General features: G+C 54.0%; 5 protein-coding genes and 1 long non-coding RNA gene across 11 annotated transcripts in view; 3 read left to right on the forward strand and 3 right to left on the reverse strand.

Annotated features, from left to right (window-relative positions):
- The window catches only part of ACLY (ATP citrate lyase), a 43,834-nt gene extending 42,064 nt beyond the window's left edge, over positions 1–1,770 (forward strand). For all 5 annotated transcript variants that reach the window (XM_035347552.1, XM_035347554.1, XM_035347551.1 and 2 more), the window contains 3 exons: positions 454–536; positions 662–738; positions 934–1,770. In XM_035347552.1, coding sequence (XP_035203443.1) covers positions 454–536; positions 662–738; positions 934–1,028 — 255 coding nt within the window. In that variant the 3' untranslated portion in view covers positions 1,029–1,770. The remainder of the gene's footprint in view (positions 1–453; positions 537–661; positions 739–933) is intronic.
- Positions 1,771–2,691: 921 nt separating this feature from the next.
- KLHL11 (kelch like family member 11) lies at positions 2,692–8,775 on the forward strand. 2 transcript variants are annotated; one of them, XR_004756290.1, is made up of 3 exons: positions 2,692–3,191; positions 3,284–6,534; positions 8,545–8,775. XR_004756290.1 is itself a non-coding variant. In XM_035347568.1 (2 exons), the coding sequence occupies exons 1-2, from the start codon at positions 2,707–2,709 to the stop codon at positions 4,878–4,880; spliced, it is 2,082 nt and encodes a 693-aa protein (XP_035203459.1). In that variant the 5' UTR covers positions 2,692–2,706; the 3' UTR covers positions 4,881–8,775. The 2 variants fall into 2 exon arrangements, 1 of the variants encoding a protein (XP_035203459.1); XM_035347568.1 differs by having other exon boundaries at positions 3,284–8,775.
- Positions 8,776–8,833: 58 nt separating this feature from the next.
- Positions 8,834–12,298, reverse strand: KLHL10 (kelch like family member 10). The gene is made up of 4 exons (XM_035347635.1): positions 11,809–12,298; positions 10,651–11,268; positions 9,908–10,057; positions 8,834–9,350 (listed from the first exon to the last, which is right to left on the reverse strand). The coding sequence occupies exons 1-4, from the start codon at positions 12,226–12,228 to the stop codon at positions 8,979–8,981; spliced, it is 1,560 nt and encodes a 519-aa protein (XP_035203526.1). The 5' UTR covers positions 12,229–12,298; the 3' UTR covers positions 8,834–8,978.
- A 1,693-nt stretch (positions 12,299–13,991) lies between these two features.
- Positions 13,992–19,122, forward strand: NT5C3B (5'-nucleotidase, cytosolic IIIB). The gene is made up of 9 exons (XM_035347622.1): positions 13,992–14,094; positions 14,233–14,331; positions 14,897–14,966; positions 15,211–15,257; positions 15,642–15,727; positions 16,379–16,468; positions 17,073–17,235; positions 18,112–18,312; positions 18,561–19,122. The coding sequence occupies exons 1-9, from the start codon at positions 14,092–14,094 to the stop codon at positions 18,669–18,671; spliced, it is 870 nt and encodes a 289-aa protein (XP_035203513.1). The 5' UTR covers positions 13,992–14,091; the 3' UTR covers positions 18,672–19,122.
- Positions 19,123–20,155: 1,033 nt separating this feature from the next.
- LOC118178828 lies at positions 20,156–20,586 on the reverse strand. Its single transcript, XR_004756295.1, has 2 exons — positions 20,489–20,586; positions 20,156–20,436 (listed from the first exon to the last, which is right to left on the reverse strand). It is a non-coding gene; the product is annotated as an uncharacterized LOC118178828 (long non-coding RNA).
- A 581-nt stretch (positions 20,587–21,167) lies between these two features.
- Positions 21,168–26,403, reverse strand: FKBP10 (FKBP prolyl isomerase 10). The gene is made up of 10 exons (XM_035347572.1): positions 25,973–26,403; positions 24,200–24,345; positions 23,683–23,872; positions 23,394–23,539; positions 23,126–23,315; positions 22,717–22,862; positions 22,404–22,593; positions 22,107–22,249; positions 21,775–21,938; positions 21,168–21,486 (listed from the first exon to the last, which is right to left on the reverse strand). Exons 1-10 carry the CDS (start codon positions 26,311–26,313, stop codon positions 21,301–21,303), a joined length of 1,842 nt encoding a protein of 613 aa, XP_035203463.1. The 5' UTR covers positions 26,314–26,403; the 3' UTR covers positions 21,168–21,300.
- Positions 26,404–27,599: the final 1,196 nt, after the last annotated feature.

Here is a 27,599-nt window from a genome sequence, read left to right on the forward strand (position 1 = left end):
TTTTAATTGCAAAGCACAGTAAATTGTAGCTGGGTTTTTATTCTTCTATGGGAGACTTTGGGCCAGGTACAACTACACTTTGGTAAGGCTGACGATGATTGTTGGACACCAGGAAAACACTGAACAGACTAAAACCCATCATCTGAGTTGTCCACAGTATGCCTGGAACTGCTACGTTCTTTAAGCTGGAGGCAGAGCTAGTATGCGTGATGGGGGGTAGTAGTTAAACTGCAGTTCTAGTAAAATGCTGCCCTGTTGTCTGGGGCTGTCCTTCCATCATTTGTGTTAAGCATGGCTCTTGCTCGGGTTGCTGGACAGCCTGTTGTATCACTAGGTATGTGTCCACAGGTATGGGTAACCTTCAAGTTACCCTTGAGGATGAAAATTACCAGATGAACATCACTTGCCATTGTTAACATCTTTATTTGGGGTGTGTGTGTTTATGTCCTTTAGAAACCAAATCTTATCCTGAATGTAGATGGCTTTATTGGAGTTGCCTTTGTTGATGTACTCAGGAATTGTGGCTCTTTCACACGGTAAGTACATATTGGGCTGTTTTTCTCTTGGATCATGGTCTAATAAAAAGAACAATAGAAGCCATACTGCCAGCCCATTTGGGACCAGGGTTTCCAAAAAGACATTGATTTATTTTCTCTTGCAGGGAAGAAGCAGACGAATATATCGATATAGGAGCTCTTAATGGCATCTTTGTACTAGGCAGGAGTATGGGATTCATTGGTAAGTTTGCTGTGTTCCTGCCCCTTCATCCCATGGGGAGATGCACTGTCACCATGAACTAACACAAACGTGAACCTCTGGGGTCTCAGTCTGAAACCCAAGTTGTAGGAATGCAGAAATCGAGTTGTTTTAAGACAAAGTACGACTAGAAGGAGGCTCAGAAATTTTGTAACATAGAAGTTGTTCTCCTTTTAGGACACTATCTAGATCAGAAGCGCTTGAAGCAAGGCCTGTACCGTCACCCGTGGGACGACATATCCTATGTTTTACCAGAGCACATGACTATGTGATATGATAACCAGTAGTACTGCCTCAGAATGTCACTTCAAGAAGCTGGAAGCCTGCACAGAGGACAGCCACAAATGGGACTTTGATGTATAAAGGCCATTGATACATAGACATTGAGCTGCCTAGTTAAACTGTGCAAAGCAACTGTTTTATAAGAATAGAAACTTACTCAAAAACCAAAACTTATGATATTCCATGTTACCTGCTGTATTTAATACTGTCTCTCACACTTCTATTTTTTTTCTACTCTTGTTTTATTTTGTTTCCAGGAAAGATTTTAAGGGTTGGGGGGGGGGGGGGAATTTTTCTCATAGACGCAGTCATTTTGAACTTACCCTGGCAGAGGGGAAAGTACCCATCATTCCCATAAGCTATGATTTGGATGTTGTTTTTTTTTGTTGTTGTTGGTTGTTCATTTTGTTTACTGTGTGTTCATCTCCACAGTCTAATCATCATAGCCTGAGTAGTGGGACCACTGCTGATGTATAACCAATGCTACTCAAACTCTGGTGTAGTAATTTAAAATGTAAAGCTGTAACATACTGCTGTTAAAACTGTGAAACTCCACATATTCGGATGTCTGTATTTATGCAAACAACTTCTCATTTACTACTAGGTTGCTGGTATATGGAATGTCAGTCTCCCACGTTATCTGCAGATGCAAAAATAATCTCAGTAATAACTCTAGCATCCTACTTGTCTGTGTATTGTAACCAAACAAATAAATGATACACTACTAGCTTATCTGGATTCTTTTTTTCCCCTTCTCCCTTTCAAAGGTTGGTTGTAAACGCTAACTGGCTCGGTGACGAGCTTGGAAATACTTGTATAACTGCATGCCAAACCTCAGCAATTAGACGTCTGATGCTGTGTGTTCTGGAAGAGCTTAAAAAAAAAACCACCTGTGACTTACCCTGGAGTGTAGGTTAAGGGCTGAAACCTTGCAAATTAGAAAATAAAGACTGGGAAAAAGAAGTATATAAGCAGATAGCATTATACCCTAGATGTGGGACTGTATCATGATGCAGAGTAAAGATGGAATTGTCAGCTGCACCTCATTTATTCTAATTAACTAATAAAAAACTGCATACCTCAGTCAGAGTTAGTGAATTTCTCCCATGAAGTCCCTTCCATACAGGCTTGCCTGAGAGAATGATGTTAAGGAGAAGAACAATCAAAAGGGTAGCTCAAGGCTTTGACAAAAAACATGCCTGTATTTCAGGTGTAGCATCCCTGTACCATTTGGCAGAGCATTCTCATCCCTTTAACTAATCCCCTTAAACCTGCACCACACCTAGCGAGCTCCCTTTGTGCTCAGGCATGTGGCAAGGGCACGGGGGGAGAGCCCAAGCCGAAGGAACACCACGGGGCACCCCCGGCGGCTCCCTCTCGACCCGCTTTTCCCGTTTGCCGCCTGGCGATACCCTGAGGGGAAAGCGACTCCTGCCTGTTCCCGGCCCTCATTGTTCAAAGCGGCCGTTGGGGTGCGGGCGGGGAGGCCCCCCCGGTGCCCAAACGCCTCCCCGGGCAGCGCGGGGGGCTCACCTCACGCACGCCCCCCCCTTCTCCCCTCAGGGCTCCCCGGCCGCCATTTTAGCTCGGGCGGCGGCGGCGCCTCCCCGCCAGGGGGCAGCGCTGGGCCGGCCGAGGCGGCGCAGGCGCGGTGGCCGCAGCCCCGCCATGGCGGACAAGATGGCGGCGGCCGCGGCATCCCCTCAGCCGCAGCCGGGCCCCGGGCCCCCGGCGGCGGCGGAGGAGGAGGAGGAGGATGGCGGGGCCCCGCGCGGCGGCGGGGTGGACGGGGAGGTGGAAGCGGAGGAGTTCGGGTGCCCGGCTCACTGCGCTGACCTGGCGTGGCGGCAGAACGAGCAGCGGCGCCACGGCCTCTACTGCGACATCACTTTGGCTTTCGGCGGCGGGAGGCCCGGGGCTTGCCGCGAGTACCGGGCGCACCGCTCCGTCCTGGCCGCCGCCACCGAGTACTTCACGCCGCTGCTCTCGGGGGGCTTCGCCGAGTCGCGCTCGGGCCGCGTGGAGCTGCAGAAGTGGAGCTCGGAGGGCGGCCCCGACCCCGACACGGTGGAGGCCGTCATCGGCTTCATGTACACCGGCACCATCCGCGTCAGCCCCGGCAACGTCCACGAGGTGCTGGAGATGGCCGACAGGTGAGCGCCACCCTCCTGCTCCTGCTCCGGGGGGGGCTGCCCGCTGCCTGCCCGCCGGGCCGCGGCATCACCCCCGTTGGTTTGTTCCGCAGGTTTCTGCTGACCCGGTTGAAAGAGTTCTGTGGAGAGTTTCTGAAGAAGAAACTCAATCTGTCCAACTGCGTCGCAGTTCACAGCTTGGCCCATATGTATTCCTTGAATCAGCTGGCCCTCAAAGCGCAGGACATGATCAGGAGAAACTTCCACAGAGTTATCCAAGATGAGGAGTTCTACACTCTGCCCTTCCACCTCATCAGAGACTGGCTCTCAGACTCAGAGATCACAGTGGACTCTGAAGAAGTCCTTTTCGAGACAGTTTTGAAGTGGGTTCAGAAAAATCCCGAGGAAAGAGAGAGGTACTTTGAAGAACTTTTTAAACTGTTACGGTTGTCTCAGATTAAACCCACTTACCTTACTCGCCACGTCAAATCTGAAAGGCTGGTATCCAGCAACGAAGCCTGTGTGAAGTTAGTGTCAGAAGCTGTGGAAAGTCACGCCTTGAGGTCTGAGAACTTGCAGTCCGGTAATCTGCAACATTCCACTTGTCCGGTAGCGTTGTTGCCACGTTTTGGACAAAACATGGACGTCATTATGGTGATTGGTGGTGTATCAGAGGGAGGAGATTACTTGAGTGAGTGTGTGGGGTATTTCATCGATGAAGATAGGTGGGTAAACTTACCGCACATACATAATCATCTCGATGGGCATGCTGTTGCTGTGACAGAATCTTATGTTTATGTGGCTGGCTCCATGGAACCGGGATTTGCCAAGACTGTAGAAAGGTACAATCCAAATAGAAATATTTGGGAACAGGTCTCAAATTTAATAACCAGAAAGCATTCTTTTGGCCTTACTGAAGTTAAAGGGAACTTGTACAGCATTGGTGGACATGGCAATTTCAGTCCTGGCTTTAAAGATGTAGCCATTTACAATCCCGAGCAAGACAAATGGCATAACCTGGAGTCAGCACCAAAGATTCTTCGTGATGTCAAAGCTGTTTCTGTAGAAGACCGATTTGTTTATGTTGCTGCTCGTACCCCAGTTGACAGTGATAGTGAAGATGGGTTGAGGGCAGTTATTATCAGATACGATGCTGAAACAAGGCAGTGGCAAGATGTAGAGTCTCTGCCACTCATTGATAACTATTGCTCTTTTCAGATGTCAGTTGCAAACACAAACTTCTACCATACAGCATCCTGCTGCCCCAAGAGTTACCCTATAGATAACGAGGAAGCCAAGATAAAGATCTGTGGCAGGGCCTCAGACGAAATACTTGAAAGTTTACCCCCAGAGGTTCTGAGCATTGAAGGGGCAGCTATTTGTTATTATAAAGATGATGTTTTCATCATCGGGGGGTGGAAGAACAGCGATGATATTGACAAGCAATACAGGAAAGAGGCCTATCGTTACTGTGCTGAGAGGAAGCGCTGGATGCTCTTGCCTCCCATGCCTCAGCCTCGCTGTAGAGCGACAGCCTGCCATGTGAGAATCCCCTTTAGGTGCTTGCAGGGCACACAAAGGTATCCTATGCCACAAAACTTGATGTGGCAAAAAGATAGAATAAGACAAATGCAGGAAAGACAGATGCAGGAAATACACCGACACTCTCTAAGTCTCCGAAGAATGCCACGCTCACAGATCGAGTGCTAGTATCCGGAATATCACTCCTGATGAATCTAGTTTAGGAAATACTGGGCTAACCCCTATCGCTAGGCTCGATATGTCTTTATAAGACATCAGGATGTTGCTTGGGTTTGATGCGTAAAAATAACATCTCATTGAAAAGTAAGAAGCTCAAATTGAGGATGAATGGGAATTGAGAAACTATCAGAATCCAACGATGTTACTTAACAGTGCCAAGGGAAAACCTACTTTCCTCTAATAGGTCATGAAATAGATCTTTTTTTTTCAAGGGTTTCTGTTGAGTTAGTCTCTAACAGTTCTGTTTTGAAAATCAAAGGTCTCTATCTTAATTTAGTGGTTACGTTTGTGTGTGCTGAAAGCACCTGTTTTATTTGCACTTAATATATTGACATTCCTTCGACTCTCCTCAGTGACTAAACTTCACGTATAATTAGTGTTAGTGCACTTGGCTCTCCAGAGTTGGAGGCGAGTGCAATAGTTACACGTACGTATGGAAATGAAAGCACAATCCTTCTTTATAAAGAATCACTTCAGGATGTTTCTGTGTCTATTAAATGTTTTGTAACTGTACGTTGTAGAGAGGCGGCAGAGTTTGTAATGGTTGATCAGTAGAACATCAGCCACTTGCTAAAATGGAGAACCTGAGGCAGTGGATCTTTTCCAGGTATGTCTGGAGATGCTCTGAGTTTGTCTTTGACGGATTCGTTAGAAACTTGGGTCAACGGTCAGCCTGATGTAAGGAGTGGAATCCGGCGATGTAGCCTAGCCACGTTGGTGTGGATTAGTAAGACTGACATTATTCCCCAGAAACAGATTGAAACCTGAGCTACTTGTCGATCCTTTCTCAAATATGCACGCGTTTAATTCAAGTGAAGAAGCGGAAGAGCCCCCACAAGCCTGTTTCCAGCCTGTCTTTGACAATCAAAGCCTTTTGCCTTCAGTGTATTTTCCCTAGAAACTTAGGGTAGCTGTGCTGCAGTGCTGCTTAACGAATCAGCACTTGGTGTTCCTCTTGAAGGGACGTCGTTGGCTCTCAGTTACTGATGACGTGAAGATTTTTAGATGCCTCTGGAGTTTTCAGTCTGTAAATAATTTACGCGTGTACAGTGGTTGTCAGGTTTAACCTGATTAAAGGTACCTTTGGGAGTCTTGAGGTAGTTTTGCATCTATCAGAGCCCTGCTTGGCTCTGGTTTGTTTAACTGCTATACCCCCGAGGAACAGAAGGTGGAATAGTTCCTTTGGAGTATCGATGCCTCTTGGTTATTGCTCCCACTGAACACTCCTCCAGGACAGTTTTCATTTCTAGCAGACTCAGTGCATCCTTCCTACCTCCTTTTCTTCCCCATCCTTCCCTTCATTTGAATGTTCCAGGTTTTCACATGTGACCAAACTCAGGACCTTAGGGAAGGGAAAGGGAGGAGTAACCAGGTTGTTCCAAAACTTGCGTAGACAGACATTGATGAAGGTGTTTACTGTCCTTGGTTCATATGATAATTTGCTGGTGGTTTTGATGTGGGCGACTTCATTGCAAAAGATCCTCTAAACAGTTTTTGTTTGTTTGTTTGTTTTTGTTGTTTTTTTTAAACTGTTTAGCTTTCTGAACTGATACTTCTCATTTTCCAATTCAGCAGGCAACCTAGATCATATCTGAAACACTGGGTAAGTCTTTCAACCACATAATATGTAAAGGTTTCTCTGTGTACTTTCTTTAATGCTCCACCTTGCAGATCACTCGTCACTTTGTTACCCATAACTGGTCTTTTTATAATAAGAGAACAACCCAGCCTTGTCAAAATTATATTGAAAATCCAGCAGTTCAGTCTCAAATCACTTACCAAGGTTAACCACCTGTGTTTTATTTGCCTCTTGGATTATTATGCGAGGGCAGATTAAATTGTACAGTGCTGGCATAGTGCAAGAGAGGCAATGTTTAAGTTTGTCCAGGCTTAAGGCTGATGTTCAGAAGTGACTGTTGCCAAATCAGCTCATGTAGGCCCTTACGGAAGGGGTTAATCAGTGGCGTTTGGCCCGTGAACTCTTGTGGGTTTGGCTGGAATATTTTTCAGAACTACTGCCCCTACAGCAGGGTTTGTGAGTAGAACATATGCAAATGCCTCACAGCTTTCGTACAAACCCCATTGATTTAACCTAAGTGGGAGCTGAATTTAAGATACTTTACCAGACTTTGCACAGAAGCAACCGAGTTTACCTACTCCATCCCACCGACTTGGCTATAAGGATTTGATGAGCGAAGGACGGCGGCATAGCCGACCACCACAGCTCTGTCAAAGCCTTTAAGTAGTCCGTCGGCAAATCTGGGACAATCTGGGGGGGAAATACTGAGATGGTTGTTTCAGTTAAATACCCTGATACATGGCAGCATGCAACAAAGTTAGAAGCAAGAACAAACTCCTTGCAGGCTCACTTTTTCTAAGCAAATTTGATATTTGCATGTACCGTGAGAACTTCTATGGGACATACAGTCTGTCTAGTTTACTAAAGACATTCCACTTAAAGACAATGTCAAAATAGCTTAATATCTGGACAGGTACAATGTGGATGCCAGCCATGATGTTGTACGTGATGCACCCTCTCTGTGTTCTGTTTGCATGGGGAGTGATGGACACTGTGAACAGCACCAGTTTGCTCTAACTTTTGCTAGGCTAATTCAGTGGACTTTAAGTAGTTTGTTTTGATTTATTTTTTATTTTTTTAGCCTTGCCTTTAAGTGGACCAATTGCTTTGCAGTTTTTTAACTGACAAGTCTAACTATCCATTGTGTCACCTGTAGGCATTCAGAAGAACTGAATTTGGCTGTAATTTAGCTCACTAACCTGTGAAACGTAACAAATTCCTTGGGGCCCTTGACTGCTGTAGCTTGCTGGGTACTTATAGAAAAAAAATGATCCTATAAGCAACAGGCTGGGAATTCTTTCCCTGTGTTTATACTGGCTAGTTAAATGTCAGTAAGATCCTAGTGTGAGTTCAGGAAGTATTATAAGGCTGACTTCTGGCCCTCTAGATGTAAAGGAACATCAGACAGTGTTTTCCCTCCTCCTTATGACAATCACACCTCTATAGCTGTACTGAACGTGTGCCACAAAATGCATGTTTCACGTCCTGTCCTTCTGCCCAAGGTATCAGTGAAGTCGGACACATCCTGCCTAGCACGAGGTGGTCACTGTCATCAGTTCTAGGTGCCATTTATGTACATAATATTTTATAAGGACACAAATATTCTGTTGGTATGCTGGGTTTGTATATATTTTCAATAAGACCTCCTCTCACGCATAGTAGGATAACACTCCAGAAATAAAGAAAACGTGCCAACTTTTTAGCATACATAATGAATAAAGATCCTAGATTGATCACTCTTAACAACTTGAGTCACCGGGAATAGCAACTTCTGAGGTTATTCTTAACACAACGTTGCAATACGATGTTGTAACATTCAGTAGGTTTAAAAAGTAAACGTTTCATGGCTTAGATTTATTTTCAGCTGTGTCCACGTTATGCTAGAAAGCAAACCATATTTCTAATTTGACGGTCTTAAGTGGAAGTCTTATAAAACAGGTGCTCCTGAGGATCTAATCCTATTACTAATACGAATGTTAAGTGTGGAACTAACTAGATGTTCGAAGACCATTAATAGTCAGATACTCCTTATAGGTCCATGTCACTGTGGATCACGGCAGCTGTACTCTCCTCAGTGTTAATGTAGACTTCAGCAAGTTGCTTGGGCAAGCAGCACTCCTGTACTTACTTCCAGTAAGGTAAAGTAGTGTGTGTGTATAGGCTGTTTGAAACTCTCCTACTGTAATGTTCTTTACATTAAATACACTGTATTAAAGTTTATTGTAATAAGTGAATTAATGAAAATAAACCTTTTATTTCTCTAGCGTTCTGTCGTGCGTTGTGCCTCTTACTGGTTTTAAGTTGTTACAGAGGCCGTAGCCAATACGTCTACATCGTACTTTTTTTGGTGCCACAGAGTGAAAGTGTTAATTACTAATTATTTTTTTGGTCTGTTTCAATTGTGCTTTCAGAATAAGCAAATAGATTCATTTGCTGCTTAGAAGACTTTATTAGCTAAGGGGAGCCGTTTATACAGGTAGGGTACTTGTTGAAGAAGTGCGCCTGACTTCTGTTTGCAGTGACTCCGCGCTGTAGTCGCGCCTGGCGGCGTACTCCCCAACGTTCGACAGCCCTGGCACCACGCAGCAGCTCAGAGCGCTGCGGTATATGCTCATGTCGTGAGCATCGTACCAGTCGTCAGCTTTTTCGTCGTAACACTCAACATTGAAAGTAGTAGTAAAACCGTTAAAGCCACCAACCACAAACAAAAGGTCGTCCACCACTTCGATGCCGAAGTTGCTGCGAGGGTTGAACATGGTGGGGACTGTGCGCCATGCGTTGACAACGGGGCTGTAGGCTTCCACGCTCCGAAGACGGTTCACTCCATCAAATCCTCCTACCTGCAAACGTCAGAGGTACAGAGCTGACACAGGCCTTTCCTCTTCTGCCAAGGCAGCTGCATCGTGTTGTGGATGTGTAAGACTTAGCCTGTCCCGCTTTGTTGAGTTTGAGCGTTGGTGAGCACTGATCTCAAAACACAATGCAGACTGCTGCCTTGTTTGTTCCAGAGCTTCCAAAACTATTTGGTGTGTCTGTCAGATTCTTATACTTAGCCACACACTGCATTTAAGTTCTGTGTAAGATAAGCAGGACCAGGCAGAAGTACTGAGCTGCCAGAAGATTTTATCAACAGCAGAAAATAATTTCTTTGCTACAACCGTTTAAAGGTTGTGAATGTATCTTTTCATAATGAAAAGCGTGCAGGTGACAGTGTTTTCAGGGGTATTTTAACCATTCTTGCCCTCAACTTTCTTCCCCAAATCTCACTTTGATTTTCAAGCTGGCCACTTGCTTCTGGCTAGGAGGTGCACGCGAGCAGAGTTTCAGCCCATTAAACAACAAAAAAGTACCACGAGTGCTGGGTGCTGTTGTGGCAGAGGTACCACTTCTACCTTACCGCGTACACTTGCTTTCCATATGCAATCACACCTACTCCACTTCTTCTGCTTCTCATGGGGGATATAAAGGTCCATTGATCCGTTGTGGCGTCGTACACTTCAGCTGTGGATAAGCACTCGTTCCCGTTGAACCCGCCGCATATATACACCTGTTTACAGGAGGAAGGAAAAGGTGAGCAGGGTGCTTGTATTGGTGGGAGACCATGCTGAGAAGAAAATGGCCTGGCTGTGGGTTTTTTTGTGATATATTTTTTTAAAGAGAATAGTCTTTTTGTCCTGGCTTGGAGGTAGTAACAGCGCAGGGAGTTACTCGAAGCAGCAGGATTTTGATCAGTTTCCTGAGTTGCGTGAAGCATCCAGGCATGGTATCTGACCTGCGGCCACAAGTATTGTCCAGCAGCAGCCAGTTTCGCCTCTTAGCTTTATATCTGTAGCTCCAGGATTTCATGAGCAAGGTTTACATGAACTTTTTCCCCTCTTTTAAATGACTCATCCTGTTAAAGGGAGCGATTGTTTTGTGTCTAGCTCCCACAGCTCCTCTTTTCTATCTAGAGGATGAGCTCTGGGTGGTAGCTCTTTATCCAGCATGCAGCTCAGCGCGAGGCTGAGCTCTATGAAGCTCTATAAAAGAACAAGGCTCGTGCTCGCCGTGCAATGCTGCACAGTGATACCTGTTGGACGCCTTGTCCAGCTCACCGTACTTCAACCTCAACTGCTGTCACAAACCTCCCAGACCTTTTACCTTATCGTACAGCGTGGTTGCACCAGCGTCGCTTCTCTGCTCGTGCATGGGAGCGATCAGCGTCCACTGGTTGGTCTCGGGCTCGTACCGTTCGGCCGTGCTGAGGCGCGTGTACCCGTCGAACCCTCCCATGGCATAGATGTAGTCGTTGAGCACGGTGACGCTGACGTAGCAGCGCCGCGAGTGCATGGGGGCGACTTGATGCCACGTTTTCTTCAGCGGGTCAAACCGCTTGACGCTGTTAAAGTAATCCACGCTGTCGAATCCTCCGATAACGTAGACAAAGCCCTTCAGAAAAGCCGTGCCGTGGTAGGCACGGGGGCTCTCCTCCTGGCACGTGACGTTCACCCACTTGTCCGCGCGGGCGTCGTAGGTCTCGATGGCGTTGGTCGGGCTCCCCCCGCTCCAGCCCCCGATAGCGAAGAGGATGGCGTAGGGCAGGCGAGGCCGGGTGAGGGGGTTGACGAAGTCAGAAACCATCGGGCCGTTGGCGCTGAGGTCGTACATCGCTGTCAGCGCGCTGATGATGATGGGCTTGCACTCCTCGTTGTCCTTCACGTAAGCGTGCGTTTTAACTTTGTTCATGAAGTGGTCTGCCTGCATCAACGCCAGTCGAACCTGAAAACGCAAACGGAGGTGAGAGGATTGATGTTAAAGTAGTGATGCTTACTGTTTTGGTGTCCTTCCCAGACAGGTCCAAAGCTGGATGGCTTTGGTTTCAGGCTAGAGTGTTACCAGAGAATTAAACATGTAGTTTTTAGCTTGTCCAGAAAAGGGTACGCAAGGGTAAATGATCCCATTTTGGGATCTGCCACGACTCTGCCACGGCACTCTCCTGCCCGCAGACTGAAGCTGCTCTAGCTCCTGCTGCTGTTTGCACAGTGCAGCTTGTCTACAAACACTCATAAGCTTTGTGTACCTGGACATAACGTCAGCCCGTGTGATCTTCAGCCCTTCCTGGATGTGAGGAATGATTAAACTCAAGCTCCTAACGTGAGGAAACGTGCACTTAAAAGGGACTCCCCAGCCTTGGCACGGCACGTAACAGCATGTAACGCTCGCTTTTCCCCGAGCAGTGCTGGGAGGCTGCTGTTTCCTCTCCTCTGACGAGGAAAGAGAAGCGAGCCGCGTCTCCAGAGCCGGATAGGTGCCACTGACCTTGCTCAGCAAGACGGAGATGTGCTGCTTCCTGTTCTGAGGGTCGTGAGCGATCCACTTCAGGATGGCCTCGAACACCACGTCTTCTTGCTTGACGTTGAGTTCGTCCTTCTCGATGATGTCCTTTAACTCGTCGACGGAGAGGTCTAGAAACTCCGTGGACACTTTGATCAGCTCCTCGAAGTTATGGAGGATGAACGTGTAGGCTGTTTGTTGCAGGTTGGGACAGTGGTAACAGTTTGTGAGTCGGCAGATGCCGATGCAGTTTTCCAAGCACAGCTGAGATTTTAAGAACTCGCAGCACAGTCTGACGATGCCCATGATGTTGAACTGGTCCGCTGCGCACAGCAAATTTTCAACGTTTTCGGTGGTGACTGGTACTGTCCTGGTGTAGGCATACTCGATAATGAGCTTCATCATTTCAGGTGAAATGCCGGGGATTTTGTATACAATCTTGTCTTTGTTGTTCCAGCCACTGGTAAACAAAGCCCTGACAAAAATAATAATAAAAAAATACATTAAAAAGCAATGTTGCGGGAAAAAAAAGGCTTTTCCTGTGTTAACCCCTGTTTTCCCATATGCCTTCCTCCCAGGGCACTGGTTTGGGACACTAGCAGCAGTCATGCTGGGAGGCCCTGTGGTTTATTGATCCATGTTTTGCCAGCTTGTCGGATGATTTTAACTAGGAGCCACAGCCTCAGGCTGTGGACAGAGAGCGACAGAGCCCGTGGCCACCTTGCTCCAGCAAAAGAACCAGAGACTAATGGTGTGCGGGGCAAGAAAAACTTGTGCCGGGGGCCGGGCTGGCCACGCTCCCAGCCCTACGTTCGTCAGACACCGCTGCCAGAGTGGCTGCAAAATGCCAGGGCGTGGGTTCGTTCTGGTGACCAGGCTGCTATCAGGACTATCTGTATCTGCTGGCCGAGAGGTTTAGTGCTAATGTAAGCACTGGGAGGGTACGGTAAGAGCATCTGACCCAGCCTAGGAAATACTGGTTGTCCCCATTCCCGCTGTAAACTCATTTCTAGTACTGACCTAAAATAATGACTGCAGCTACAGAGGATGTTCTTGTGAGCGTTGAATTCGAAACCATTCACGTTAATGATCACATCACAGAGTTTCCCTTCCAGGCGAAGCTCGTTGAAGACTTCGCAAGCCATCGCACTCATCTTCCTCTCCATTTGTGAGGCCGAAGAGCTGGTGGGAGCCGAGGTGTCATCCATGTTGGAGCCTGGGTCAGCGGAAGGAGCTTCTCTGAAGTGCTACAGGGCTTTCTCCTTGCCCTCCTACATTTTGTCAGAAACGCTGCCTTGTCTGGTGGTTCTGGAACCTGCCCCATGGTGAGCTCACAGAGGCGGAGAGGACCCGGGAGCTGCTGCTCACGGGGCTGGGGGGGGGGGGGCCCAAGCTGGGGGGTCCTGCTCCTCGCTCCCCCAAACCTCAGCCTAGACAAGGCTGGGCCTTGTACCCACACCTCGCTGCTGGCTGCTCGGGGCACAAACAGCCCCATGCCTCCCGTGCAGCTTGCTTGTATCGTTTAGCCCACATATAAAGCCCCCCAACGGCAGGCACCAACTGCTTAGAAGTGCCCCAACACGATGGAGGAAGCCGAGACACGGGTTTGCTCATGTGGGCGGTGAAGCCACGAGCCTTGCACCACTTCTTTGGAGGAGGGGAAGGTTTTTTTGGGGGGCCAGGCTCAGGGAGAGGAGATGGGGGGTGCACCTGGGGCCCCCTCCCACCTCCTCACGGCCGCCTCCCCCCTGGGCTTTGTCATGGCTGTAGGTGAAATGGGCACCTCTAGGATCGGCGTAAACAAGAAAAATAAATTTTAAAATAATAACAATAAAAAGGTTGGAGTTTTTCATATTGCTGCTGGTGGTTTGATAGTTTTTGTTTGTTTGTTTGTTTTTTTAATAGTTCTGTGGCAACGCTGGGGAGGATGTAGCTGCTAGCAGCCCTTGCCACGTATTTTTATTTATTTATTTAGTTGTAATCTTTCTCTTTCTCTTTCGCCTTCCCGGCTCTGCAGCGTCTCGCAAAAGAAACGCCGGGGGGGGGGGGAGGGAGCGCGGGGCGGGAGCTCCGCTGCAGCCGGAGGGGACGGGAGACCCCGGACACCCCCGAATACCCCAAAATACTCCCGAAAACCCCAAAATACTCCCGAATACCCCAAAATACCCCTTAATAACCCCCCCCCCGTCCCGGTCCCGCCTCCCGGCCCGGCTCCTCCCCGCGGCTGCGCGGCCCCGGCTCGGCCCTGGCGGTGCGGAGCGGGGCGAGATGGTGAGCGCGGGGCCGGGGGGGGGGGTGCGGAGCGGGGTCCCCAGGGGCCGGGGAGCTGGGACAGCAAGGCTGGGGGTGACACCCCACCCCCCGGGGTGTCACTGACCGGGGGGGGGGGGGGGCTCTCTCTGCCTGCAGGTGCCTGAGCTGCAGAAGCCCACGGTCCGCATCCTGCGGCCGGAGCGGGTGCTGGGGATAATCCGGTCCATCAAGGAGCAGGGGAGCAGCAAGCTGCAGGTACGGGGCCCCGGCATCGCGGCTGCTGGCAGCAGGCGATGCATCTCCGGCGTGCTCGGTGCTTGCTTTCATCTCCTCCCCCCCCCCCCAGCCCGTCTGCTCCCAGCACCCACATGCGCACAGCACCAGCCCCGCGGTTTGCTGGTGCAGAGGGAAAAGCCCCAGACAGGCTGGGGGAGCACGCTGTGTTTGCAAGGGGCCCCTGGCCGGGCCCTTTGCGTCTCTGTTATGCAAGCTATAAATATTAGCCAATGCCCAAACCTCCCCCCCACCCACCCACAGCAGGCAGGATTAAGCCTTTTGGTGCTGATAAGAGTGCCTGGGGTGCGGGAGGGGTGCTGCCTGGCTCAGCTGGGGGTGAGGGACATCTGCTTCGAGCTGGCAGGGGCACCCAAGAGTTCCCATCCACAAGCTGCTCCCGTGCTCTGCTGCGGCTCTGTGCTCTCATGTGAGACGTGCCGACGCCGGATTTGCATCCTTGCAGCCAGCAGCATCCTTGGCCAGGTATCGCAAGGGCAGAATGAGCTGGGTCACCTACAGCTCTCGGTCTTCTCTCACCCTCCAGGTCATCTCTGACTTCGACATGACGCTGAGCAGGTTCGGGTGCAATGGCAGGCGCTGCCCCACGTCGCACAGTGAGTTGAAGCCTTGCTGTCGGCTTTTCCTGCCCCTAATTCTGGGGGGTTTTGTGTCTGTATCCACAGCGGCTGCTGCTGTCACAGCCCTCGCCTCCAGGCAGCCCGAAAACCATCTCCTGGTCTTTGTGCTCCAGCTTTGCAGACGAGACTCCCAGATGCTCCTGCTCTTTCTCATGCTTGCATCCTAAAACTTTCAACCTTCGTGTTTCTGGGCTACAAAAACGGAATTTTATCTTTGCAGATATCCTCGACAACAGTCGCGTTGTTAGTGAGGACGGCAAGAAGAAGGTAGGCGTTGTTTTGCAGGGCTCTTCGCCCCTATGGCCCATCATCTTGGGCTTGTATTGGCCGATGGTAACGGAGGGGAAAGTAAAAAAGAGAAATTTGATTTGCATACTCAGCTGTGGGCTTTTTTGGTCTGATAAGAGCAGGAAGCGTGTCTGTGTACTCTGTACCTGGAGTATTTGGGCCAAGAGGAGACGCAGCCGAGCTAGCGGCGGATTAACTCTTCCTTCAGAGATCCCCAGATTTGCTCTGAGTGAAGTGGTTTTGGCCGTGTTTTTGTTGTGTGCTGTGTTGCTTTGGGGGAATTTAGAAGTGCTGCGTTTGCTGTTTACGGTCTCTTTGGACTCAGTGTTCGCTCTGTGTTCTCACTTGCGTACAACGTTCCAGTTAAAGGATCTGCTGCACTATTACTACCCCATAGAAATCGATCCCAACCGGACCCTAGAAGAGAAACGTCCCCTGATGGTGGAGTGGTGAGTGCTTGCCCGTGGTCTGCTTGTTTCCCTGGGGAGCACTGGGGGAAACAGGAGAAAAAGGGAACCCCTGAGCCAAGGCCAGGCACAGAGGGAGATGCTGAGCCCTAGAAATGGTTCCCTTTGCTTGTAGGGCCCCCTTTAACATTTTTTGGGTGTGTGACACACTCACCTGATTGTGCCTGTCACACCCAGCTGGCAAATAATTTGAGTCCCTGGATAAAAAGCAAAAGCTGCAAGACCTGGGAGAGAAGGGGGGGGAGCTTTCCTTGTCGCCCTTGCCTTCAGGCACGGGACTGGTGATGCTGGATCCCTGGCACAGGTCTGGTTTCCCTGCACGCTGGTGCCTGATGTTGGTGCTGGCAGTTCCCCGGGTCTCACAGCATGTCCCTGGGTATCACAAAGTGCGAGGGACGTGAGGGCAGAGGATGCAGATGAGCAAGACCCGCGTTGGTTGTTTCAGAGCAGAAAGCCATAGATAAACAGGTGATTATCACCTCCCCTTGCACCTTCTTGCCCCCGAGGACTGCAGTGCACAAGACTTGAACTTCCCATAGGCTTGGCAGTGACACCAGGAAGTTTCTACCTATTAATTTGCTGACTGCCTCGAGTTTGGCTGCCCGGGAAACTCACCTTGCTGCCTTTCCCTAGGTGGACCAGGGCCCACGACCTGCTGTCGCAGCAGAAGATCCAGAAGGGTGACATCGCCCAGATAGTCAGGGAATCAGACGTGATGCTGAGGTAGGGGCTGGGGGGGTCGGTGCGCTGCCTGGGGCCCTTCATCCCCTGCAAGCAGTTCCCCCGAGGCCACGTCGCTGCTTGTGGTTTTGGAGGAGAATCTGGGGGAAAATTGAACTGATTTCTGATGGCTCGCTCCACCTGCCCGCTGCTGCTCTGATCCGCACGCCACCTCCGAAGCGCAGCAGATGCAAATCTCCCTTCCTTCCTGGGGTTTAGCTTTGTGACAGCGAGCCAGAAGCCAGCACCACCAGCTGCAGCCTGAGCTTTGCTCCCCGAGGCTGTGGGCTGCCCGGTTCCTGGGCTGGCTCCTTCCCGCCCAGAGCCTCTTCCATCTCCCTTCATCTTTGGCAAGGAGCACCCAGAGGAAGCTCCCTGAGCCTGGGCGGGCAGCTCCCCTCTTCCAGAAGAGATCTTCTCCCCACTCACTGTAACCGCTGAGCCTTATCCAGGCCCTTGGCTCAGCATCGGGTTTCACCCACAGCACTAAAACGTTGCACTAAAAGTTGCTGCCGAAGCCGGCCGTGGCGGTGACGTTCCTGAAAGTGGCGCACCTCTTGCTGGGAGGGAATAACCTAACACCCTGTCATGGGCACTTCTCTTCCAGGGATGGATTCAATGATTTGTTTGATCAGCTGTACAAGTACAACGTCCCCATATTCATCTTCTCGGCCGGCATCGGCGATGTCCTCGAAGAGATCATCCGGCAGGCCAACGTCTTCTACTCCAACGTCAACGTGGTGTCCAACTACATGGACTTCGATGACAGCGTGAGTTCGTGCAACGAGCCTGCAGGGGGGAGGTTTGTGAGGCTGGAACCGAGGGCTGTGATATATTGAACAGGCACGCGGCTAGGTTAAAAGCTGCCCGTTAACATTATGAAGTATTGGATCCCTCTAGATGGGACCGGCCCTTTTCTGGGCCAGGGGAGCACCGTAGGGGCTTTGGGATGCCTTGCTGCCACCACAGATAGATAGCACAGGAGCAGCTGAGCATCGATGCTCACGATCCTCTATGTTCCACATCTTCCAAACTTACTTTTGGAGGCTGAAGGTGATCTGTGTGTCTCGGGTATGCCCCGGGCTGGATGCTGCTCCAGCGCTGCACGCTCAGCACGGAGTTAACAGACCGCAGAGGTCCCCCCCGATCCGAAAGCCAGATGTCCTTTAAAGCAGCTTGGAAGGCCTTTGCTGATGTGCGAAAGCCTGAGAAGTCCCAGTTCACATTAGAAAATGCCCTGCTGTGCACAATGAAGCCCTCTGTTCCCACGGGTGGTGTGCTGGGGCAGGCAGCCTCGGGGAGAGCCTGGGACAGCGGAACAGCGCTGCCTCCCTCCAGGGCCACGCTCTGCCCTGGGGCTCCTCTGATTTTGGCTTTCTGTGGCCCCTGAAAAGCACCAGGGCAGTACAGAGCCCAGTCCAAGACCTCCAGGATCCTTCGGGTTCTCACCATACGGAATGGGGCCCACAAAATGGGGCCCTTGGGGACTCTCTCCCCGTGTTTCGTGGCTCCTTGGGCACGTCTCAGAGAGGAGAGCTGTCGTTCTGCGAGCGTCCCCACCTTATCCCCCTCCAGGAAGGGGGACCGCAGCTGCAGCACGGCGAAGGGATTGCTTTGGGGTCAGCGTGTCCATCCTCTATGCACAGGGAGTCCTCAAGTGCTTCAAGGGACCTCTCATCCACACCTACAACAAGAACAACAGCGTCCTGCAGGGCACGGAGTATTTCCAGCAGCTGAGCGGTAGGACGAGCATCATCCTGCTGGGGGACTCCATGGGGGATCTGACGATGGCAGACGGGGTTCCCAGCGTGGAGAACATCCTCAAGATCGGCTTCCTCAATGACAAGGTGGGTGTGAGAGGCAGCCCTCCTGCTGCCAGAGCGTGAGGGATGCTGGATTTGTCTCGGCTCCCGTGCAAGGGAGCTGTGGAGCTCCTGGTGCGCTTTGGGCATGTTTTGGGGTGGTTATGGAGTTATTGACCCTTCTTTTCTGTAGCACCAAGAAATGCAAGGGGTGTGGGTGCGGCATCTTCATTCTCAGCTGTTCACAGTCTTCTTTCTCTCCTCTTCTCCCTTCCCTGGTGGCTGCACCGCAGGTGGAAGAGCAGAGGGGGAAGTACCTGGATGCCTACGACATCGTTCTGGAGAGTGACGAGACGCTGGATGTGGTCAACGGGATCCTCCGCTACATCCTTCTGGAGACATGAGCTGGGAAGCCAGCGTCCCAGCCACCGGCCAGGGGAACAAACAGACGTCCTTCCACTGGCAGAGCTGGGCTGGGTTCTCTGGTACCTGCCTGAGTCCATCCTGGTGCCTGGGGCTGTCTCCCTGCCCCGGCTCTTGTGTGTCGTGTCCATCCCAAACCTCACCGGCTGTCCTCCTGGAACTGGAGGGCTGAGATGCGGGAAGCAAGGAGCCTGCTCCTTGTGCCCCATCTGTGCCTCGGCTCTGCTGCTTCCCTCTCAGACTTCATCCCAGCTCTGGGGACCACAACAAACCATTTGTGTTCGGGGGAGAGACATCCTGCGCTTAGCTTCAGCGGCTGGGTGCAGAAATGGAGATGGTTTGCTGTTGGTCGAGGACAGACCCATTTTACATTGAAGCTGTTCGGTTTTAAGTGCATTCCCATGTGAAAAAAAAAACAAATTTATCTCCTGATATCCTGTTTTCTGTGGCTTTGAGGTGCCCAGGCTGAGCTCCGGGCACCTCCTGCTGCCGAAAATCCACGGGTCCCCGTGCGTCTCAGCCTCTGCTCCCTCCCCTCCTGCGTGGGTGCAGGACCCATTGCCCACCAGGGCTTTGGGGAGGGAAGGGAAAAGGGAAGGGAAAAGGGAAGGGAAGGGTCTGCAGCCTCTGGGGAGGTGGGTGCTGGGGAAAGCATGAGCTGGAGCAGGGATGGCGTCTCCCAGCTCAGGTCTGCTTGCTGCAGGGGGAGCAGATCCGCTGGGTTTCCTGATAGCAGCAGCACGGAGTGGAAGCGTGTTACAGCTCTTGCTGTAAAAGAGCCTTTTCCAGTCGTTCCTGCTGTTCCCTGGAGCTCGCCTGGCATTGCTTCGGGAAACCAGAAGTGAGTTTGTCTGATGAGCATTGGGCTGGCAGGGTTTGGGCGAATGCTGCAGCGGGGCTGGGGCTGGGAGCGGCGTTTGGAGCCCGTGGGTGGGATCGGGGAGGAGCGGCCAGCTGCGGCGTGGGGGGCTTTAAGGGGCATTTTAGGTAACGGTGATTCGGTCTGAAACTGCTGGGCTCATTCTGGGCTCTTGGAGGAGCAGTAGAAAGAAGCCCTCTTACTTTTGTGGAACCTCTGGTGAAGTTAATGGAGAGGAAAACTCTTGACAGCCCTGATTGCAAGCGGCAAATCGAGACCCCGGTGTGGGAAACTGCTCTCATCCCACCCTGGTGCCTGCTGTGCTGACAGCGTGAGCTGCAGCAGGGCTGTTCGGGGAATTTAGGCTCCAGCCCCAGTCTGCAGCCTGTCCCCTGCAGCACGTGGCACCTTTTGGCTCGTGAGCCCCGGGTTCAGCCCTCAGCTCGATGGCTGCCCTCCGTGTCACGGGCTGAGAACATCTAACTTGTCAACAGCGCAGACTTCCCTCACTTAGATGAAATGAAAGACCCAGGTGAGTTCTCCTTGCACCATTGCCCGGCCCAACGTGAACGTTTCACTGCAAAGTAACCTGACGCAGAGGGAAGCTTTCTGGAGACCAGTTGAAATTGTTTATTTGGTGCCACGTAGAAGTCACCGTTAGAGGGGCTCACTCTGACCCTTTGCACCGTTCTCGCATTTTTTTAATCTCTCTCTGCAAGCTCACGCTGTGCAAAAGCTCTCAGAGCCGGCGGGAGGGTGATGGGGACGTGCTGGGACAGACCTGAGAGCGCCGTTAAATTGGCTGCACTCAGGCATCAAAACCAAACCGGGCTGATTTGTCTCGGTCCCTGCTGGCTGTGGGGAGGATGAGGAGGATGAAGGCCAGCCTGCTGCTCCCTGAGGGCCGGGGCGGGAGAGGCCGTCCCAAGGGGCCCAGACAAGCAGGGGATGCCCGTGGGGATCAGGTTTTTATCCTGGGAACCTGAGCCACCTCCAGCCCCTGTCCCAGGGGAAGCAGAGGCTGGGCCAGCAGCAGGACCAGCAGGGAAGGCCCCTCTTTATTTCTCCTCTCCTTTAAAGATGTGTGTGTGAGTGTATTTAAAACTAACAAAAACCAAACAAAACCAACAAAAAACACCCCTGAACTACAGCAATACTGCCGAGGAGATGGAGGGGAAGCTCCCCCCCCCCTTCCCTGCGCGGGCCCAGAGGCATCGCAGGACGTGCAGTCGCTGGCCAAGGACAAGGGAGCGGAGCTCGGGGACCAGCCTGGGGAGTGGGTGCCTCTGCCCCGACCCCCCCGCGGGACACCAAGAGCAGAGGGGTCGAAGAAGGGCTTGGGGCAGAGCCGGCAGCAGAGGGGACACAGGGCAAGGCTCAAGGGAATGGCCCTGGCATGGCTTGGTCCAGCCCGAGGGCAGGAGATGTTTGCTGGAGCTGCACGAGGTGGGGGGGACACGGGGCGGGGGGGGGAATGATGCAGGCGCTGCCCCCCCTGCGGGGCACCGAGATGCCCAAGAGCGTGGGTGCTTCCCACCTTCTGGTCTGGGGGCTGGTGAGTTTTCCTGTCCGTGAGGAACACATCAAAACCCCCTCAGTTAAATAATGGGGGGCACAATGTTGGTTGTTGTTTTTTTTTTACCCCCTCGCAAGCGATGCAAGGGGCAGGGGCAGGTTCCCAGCTGGCTTCCTGGGGAGCCCGTGGCATGGCAAAGGGCAGTCCTGTCCCCGGGGGGAGCGGGGGCTGCACCTCACAGCTCCTCGTGGATCTTCTCCTGGTCCTCGTCCGACTTCAGCTTCAGCTCCTCGGCCGTGATCTTCCCGTCCTGGTTGCGGTCCTGGTTCTTGAACATGTCGGCGATGACTTTGTCGGGGTCGGAGCTGGGCATGAGGCGCCCTTTCCCTTCTGCCACTTGGGTCAGGATGAAGGTGGAGAACTGCAGGGGGGAGAAGGGACGGGATGCTGCTCTGCTCCCTGCAGCCGGCACCGAGAGCAGCAGCAGGGACAAGAGAAGGGGCTCCCCTTGCTGCCCCAGCCCTGCTGCCCCCCATTTCCAGCAGCGATGCTCCAGGCCTGGGCATTTTTCCTGCCCAGCCCTTTGTGCTCCCAAGTGCTTGGGATCAGCAGCATCCTTGGGGTGCTGCCCCCAGGGGTGGGCTCCCTGTGTCCCCCCCCCCCCCCCGTGTCCTCCCGCACCCCACAAGCCCCCGTGAGGTTTGGGCACCTCGTCAGCAGGGATCTGCCCGTCCTTGTTGAGGTCCATCTGCTCGTAGAGGTTCTCCGGCGGGTCCCCGTGCCAGATGAAGAGGTAGCCTTCGGGAACCCCCTCCTCCATGGAGATCAGCTCCACCTCGAAGCGGAGCACGGCGCTGCCTGGCACCCCCCGGGCTGGAAAACAAGCGAGGGCTCTTGCACCTGATGGGAAGCCCAGAAAACCTCCGGCCCCCGATGGGCGAAAGCCTTCCAGCCTCCAGCAAGGAAAAGAGAGGTCAGGGAGACACGGAGGGTTTCAGAAACCCTCGTTTTGCTTTGCAGACGTGGCTGTGGCGCCCCTACCTCCGCTCTCCCCGTGGCCCAGGTGCGGGGGGATGATGAGCACCCGCCTCTCCCCGGCGCACATGTCGAGGAGGCCGCTGTTGAGCCCCTCGATCACCTTGTTGGCCCCCAGAGTCACCTCCTGGGGGCTCCCGTAGTCGTGGCTGCAGGGGGCACAGAGAAGACGACGTGGATGAGAAACCCCCACGGACCCGGCGGGCTCCCTCCCGCGCACCACAACCCTGCACCTTTCCCTCCCGTGCCCCAAAATCCTGCGCCCCCCCCCCCACGCTGCTGCCGACGTCCCGGTGCACGCACGAGGAGAAGAGCTTGGTGCCGTCCAGCAGGGAGCAGTTGTAGTGGTAGCGGACGAAGTCCCTGTTGCGGGTGGTGACGTTGCAGCCCTCGGGCCGGTACACGGTCTCCATCTCCACCGGGTCGGCCGGGTTGTGGAAGTCGATGACGTGGACGTCGAAGATGAGCACGGCTGAGCCGGGGATTTTGTCCCCTGGAAGAGGAGCAGCGAGACCTCAGCCGGGTGAGCACGGAGCTGGGAAAACCTCCCCTGCTTTCCTTCTGCCGGGCTGGCACAACCCAGCCACGCCGCGGGTCTGCGCCGCGCGCCCCTCACCTGCTCCGTTCTCGCCGTAGGCCAGGTGGGGGGGGATGACCACCCGCCTCCTCTCCCCCATGCAGACCCCTTGCAGGCCCTGGTCCATGCCGGGGATGATGTAGCCCTTCCCGATGTAGGTGTTGTAGGTGTGATTGCGGGAGTAGCTGCAGGGACAGAAGCCCACGGCGCTGTCAGGCGAGAGAACCGGCCCGAGCACCCAGCACGTGGCCCTGTTCCCACCAAACCTCGCTCCATTTGCTAATGACTTTTTTTAAAAAAAAAAAATCCTTTTCCATATTCATTACCACCCTCTCCTCCCAGCTTCCCTGGGATTTTCCAGCTTCCCCTTGCTGCTGGGTGTGGGGCGGGGAGAGGACCAAGCGTGCACGGGGGCATCACCCTGCGTGGCTGCTCCCTCGCCCCGTACCTGGAGTCGAAGAGCGTCCCGTCCATCAGCGTCCCGTTGTAGTGGTAGCGCACAAAGTCCCCGGTCATGGCCCTGCGCTTGCAGGACTCCGGCACCTCCAGGTGCTCCAGGAAGACGCCGTCCTTGGGGTTGTGGAAGTCCACCAGCAGCACGCTAAACACCAGCGAGGCTTGCGGTGGGATCACGGTCCCTGGGGAGGGGGGCACGGGTCAGCCGGGATGGGGGTCCCGCTCCTCGAGCAGGAGCAGTGGGGTGATGCCTGGCTTACCATAGCCCTTCTCCCCGTAGGCCAGGAACGGGGGGATGATGATGCTTCTCTTCTCCCCGGCACACATGCCCAGCAGCCCCTGGTCCATGCCCTTGATCAACCACCCGCTGCCCACGTAGGTGTCGTAGGTGCCGTCCTTGCTGTAGCTGATGAGGGGGAATGAGGAGAACGGCTCTGGGGCTACGCCAGCCCCCCCCAGCCTGAAAGGGGGGGGGTCCCAAGTCCTGCCCCAGGCCAGCATCCCCCGGTCCTCACCGTTCCCCGTGCCCCCAGCGCCGGCACCCCGTACCTGGAGTCGAAGGGGGTGCCGTCGAGCAGCGTGCCGTTGTAGTGGTACCGCACGAAGTCCGAGTTCTCCACCGTGCGGTTGCAGTGCTCGGGTTTGGACAGGGTGGTGATCTGCAGCTTGTCGTTCTTGTTCCAGATGTCCAGCATGACCACGTCGAAATACAAGGTGGCATCGGGGGGGATCAGCCCCGCTAAAGGGGCGGCAGCAAGGGCAGAGAGACGGAGTTAGGGGAGAGAAAGGCAAGGGTGGATGCCCTGCTGCATGCAAATGCAGAGCTGTGGGGTTTTCTTTGCAGAGAAACCCCAGGTCCACCCTGGAAAGCAGCACGGTGCATGCACGGACAGCGTCCTTCCCTGCAAAGCCCTGCCCAGGCCCCACTCGTGCTCGCTATTTAGTGTCCCAGCAATGCCTCCATCCTTCCCCAGCGCCTGCTGGGTGGGTGCCAATTCTCCATCCCCCCCCGGCCCCGGTTTGAGCTTGGCAGCTTTGCCCCCTCCGTCCCCCCGCAGCCCCTTACCCACGCCGATGCTGCCGTAGCCCAGGTGAGGGGGCACGATGAGGTGACGCCGCTCGTTCACGCACATGCCCTGCAGCCCCCGGTCCATGCCGGTGATCAGCCGCCCGACGCCCACCACGCCGGCCACCGTGGCCCCTCGGTCGTAGCTGGGGGCGAAGGGACAGACCCCTCAGCACCGTGTGCTGAAGGGCAGGCTGCGACCCATGGGGCTGAGCAGCTCCCTCCGCCTCGCCCTGGGCACCCACGCTGAATTTGTAGCTTTGCAAATATATTCATTTAGCCAAAAACGAGCCCAAATCTCCCACCCCGTGGCAAGGCTGATGGCAGGCTGGGCCGTGCCCCTGCTAACCCTGGGCTCTCTCCCAGGTCTGTAATTCACGGTAACGAAGCATCCCCCAGCCCTGTCTCAGGACACCAGCCTCAAGGTTCCCCCCACGTCTCGCCAGGACCGGGGTCCCCCCACCCAACCATGTCCCCAGCTGGAGGCAGAGCCATGCCCCAACCCCGCAGCAAGCACAGAGCTCCCGGGGATCGATCCTGCCCTGCCCCCGGGGCTCTGGCCTGAGCCCTCGGAGGGGGGGGGGAGTGCAGGATCAGGCCCTGCGGGTGCGGAGGAGGCAGGAAATGAATTTATTTGGGGCAGAACACGTAAATATCCTCGCAAACTTTGCACGGCCATCTGGCCTGGAGGGCTGCGAGCTGCCGGGCTTGCTGTTGCTTCCCTGTAATTTCGCGTGTGCCACGTTTGCAGTGAGGAGGAAAGAAGAAGTCCCAGGCCTCATTTTTAAGCTGCAAATTTGTTTTTATTTTTTTATTTTTTTATTTTTTAAATCTTAAAACACAGGCTCCGGGAAGCAACTGGGGGCCATTCCAGATCAAGGGAAACCCTTCACCCCGTTTCACGTGCAGGGAATGCTTCTCCTGGAAGCACGCTGCAGTCCTCGGGACAAAGAATTATTTTAGCAGCAAAATTCCCCAGGGCTCCCATCGCGTTTGGGGCTTGCAGCAGCAGCAGTGGCAGCGCGTGGCTGATTTACTTTCTCTCCCATTCACGCTTGCAAGAAAATCGAGACACGCTGAGCCACGAGCAGAACCCCTCTGCTTTTCAGGGGTCTGAAATTTGCCCAGCTGGAAAGTTTTTTTCTTCCTGAGCCGGGCTGGGGCTGAGCTCCAGCACAGCCCCCTTTGGTCCTGTGCTTTTGCCCTGTGCCTGATCCTACCCCTCCTCGCCTCGGTGCGGATCAGGAACTGCACCGACAAAACCCTGGTTTATAACCAGCGTGAGCAGAGCAGGATCGGTGCACAGGCCGAGGAAATCTACGACCAGCACGAACCGAAGCCCGTTAGGTAAGGAAGGGATTTCGCTGCTGCCACGTCTCAAAGTGCTTCAGGTATTTTCTCTGCCTGTGCAGTACATGCAAGCACACGCCTGGAGCGCAAAGCATCTCAGGGCCTAATCCTGCCCCTGCCTGAGACGGGCTCGCACCCTGGGGCTGCGGGCTCAGAAATGGGGCCGGGCTGAGCCCTTGAGGCCACCCGGGTCTCAGCCCCGCCACGAGCACCCCCAAAATCCCCCCTTGGGGTCAAAAGCTGCGGGGCAGCGAGCAATGCAGGCACGGGGCGGAAGGGGACAGGCACCCCCTGGCCCTCGGGGCCGTGATGGGGTGACACGCAGGCGGGCTGGGGGCAGCATGCAGGATCCCCCACCGCGTGGGGCGGCCGGGGGGCCCCGGCTGGGGCCACATGCAGCTGGTAAAGAACCAAGGGCTATACCTGGAGTCAAACTTTTTGCCATCTTTAAAGGTCCCATTGTAGTGGTAGCGAATGAAATCCCCCATCTGGACTTCCCGCAGGCAGATTTTGGGGATATAGTATCTGTCTATCACCACGTCTTCCAGGGGGCCGGGGTCGCCCAGCCCCAGGACCCCCAGCAGGCTCAGCAGGAGGACGAGGCTGCCCAAGGCCATGGCGCTGGGAGGCTGCGGCCGGTGGAAAGGCTCAGCGGAGGGGAAGGCGCAGAGGTGGGGCCTCCCCGGCCCCTCTTCCCGCGCCGATGATGTGAGCTCAGCCCGGCCCAGCTGCATTTCTGTACACGTGTAACGGGGCCCAGCCATTGCTGCCCTCCGCCAGCCTCCCCACTGCACCGCCGGGGCAATTCCCTGAGCCGGCGGCAGCGGGGAAGGGGGAAAAAGTCGCAGCGGCAAAGCTCCACGTCAGGACATTTTTTTTTTTTTTTTTTTTTTTTTTTTTTTTTTTTTTTTCCTCCTCCCTAGGCAGATCTTTCTGCAAAGGAAAAAGCCGAAGAGACCTATTTGGAAGCAAGTTTGTGCAGCTGGAGGTCCCATCCCAGCAGCCGCTCCGGGTCCTAGTGCTGCCTGCGCTCCTCCCCGCACCCACGGCTCAGGGTGCTGCCTCTCACTCCCTAGCACTGAGGAACAGTAAATACAAGGAATTAACGGTTTTTAATAACACTTACTGCTCTCTAGTCTGCTGCTGACAGATCTTTTACTGAATGGCAATGAGTAAAAATGTAAAACTGTCCCTGTAGCGGACTTTCACAGGTAGGAGAGGCATCGAGTGCACGTGGACGTGTTGCCCCACATCCCTGCTGTCCCCCCAAAAGTCAGCATTGTGCTAAGGGCCCTCTGCAAGCCCCAGGTAGGAAATATGACAGGCTCTGGATCTGAAACGAATCCCAGCCTCTCGGAGGCATGGTGCTGCTGCTGAGAGCAGAGGCTCAAAGAGAGCAGCATCAGCTGCCCAGAGCCCAGACCTAGGGTGCTCTGTGAGTCCCTGAGGGTCTGTGCTTGGGCCGAGCCACCTCGGCATGACACGGGGGGACCTGGGGCTCTCCCCACGGCACAGCAGGGTCAGGGTCTGACTCTGGGGCAAGTGAGCTCTTACTCAGGGAGCTGGCATCCCAGGGGGCTGGCATCCCAGCCAGCGTGCTGGCGAGTTGCTCGTTTGCAGGGAGGTGCTGGGCACTGCTAACGGCCCCTGCTCCGCAGCCAAAGATCTCAGCAGCTCCCTGGCTCCTGCCCCGTGCTGCCGCAGCTCTCAGAGCCACCGTCCAGCGGCAGCCACGCTCTGGGCTTGGGCTGGGGCCAGCGTGGCCGTGCCGAGGCCTGGCACGGCTCAGCCCTGGGGTCTGGCACGGCGCAGGGCGAGCAGCCTCCAGCTCGCCACTAGCCAGCAGCGAAACCAGCACCGGGCACAGCCTGGCTGGAGGGGGGGGGAGAGTCCGGGCTGCGCAAAAACAGCCCCAAGCGCACCCCGGAGCCTTCCCAGGAGCTGCAGCCCCCAGGCTCACCCCGGCACTCCCCGCTCCGAGCGCATCCCCGGGGAGGCGCAGCAGCGGGTGCGCCCTCCCGAACCCCCACCAGCACCTCCCCGACCCCTC

Source organism: Oxyura jamaicensis, chromosome 27, assembly GCF_011077185.1.
Source record: "Oxyura jamaicensis isolate SHBP4307 breed ruddy duck chromosome 27, BPBGC_Ojam_1.0, whole genome shotgun sequence".
In the NCBI taxonomy this organism is placed as follows: domain Eukaryota; kingdom Metazoa; phylum Chordata; class Aves; order Anseriformes; family Anatidae; genus Oxyura; species Oxyura jamaicensis.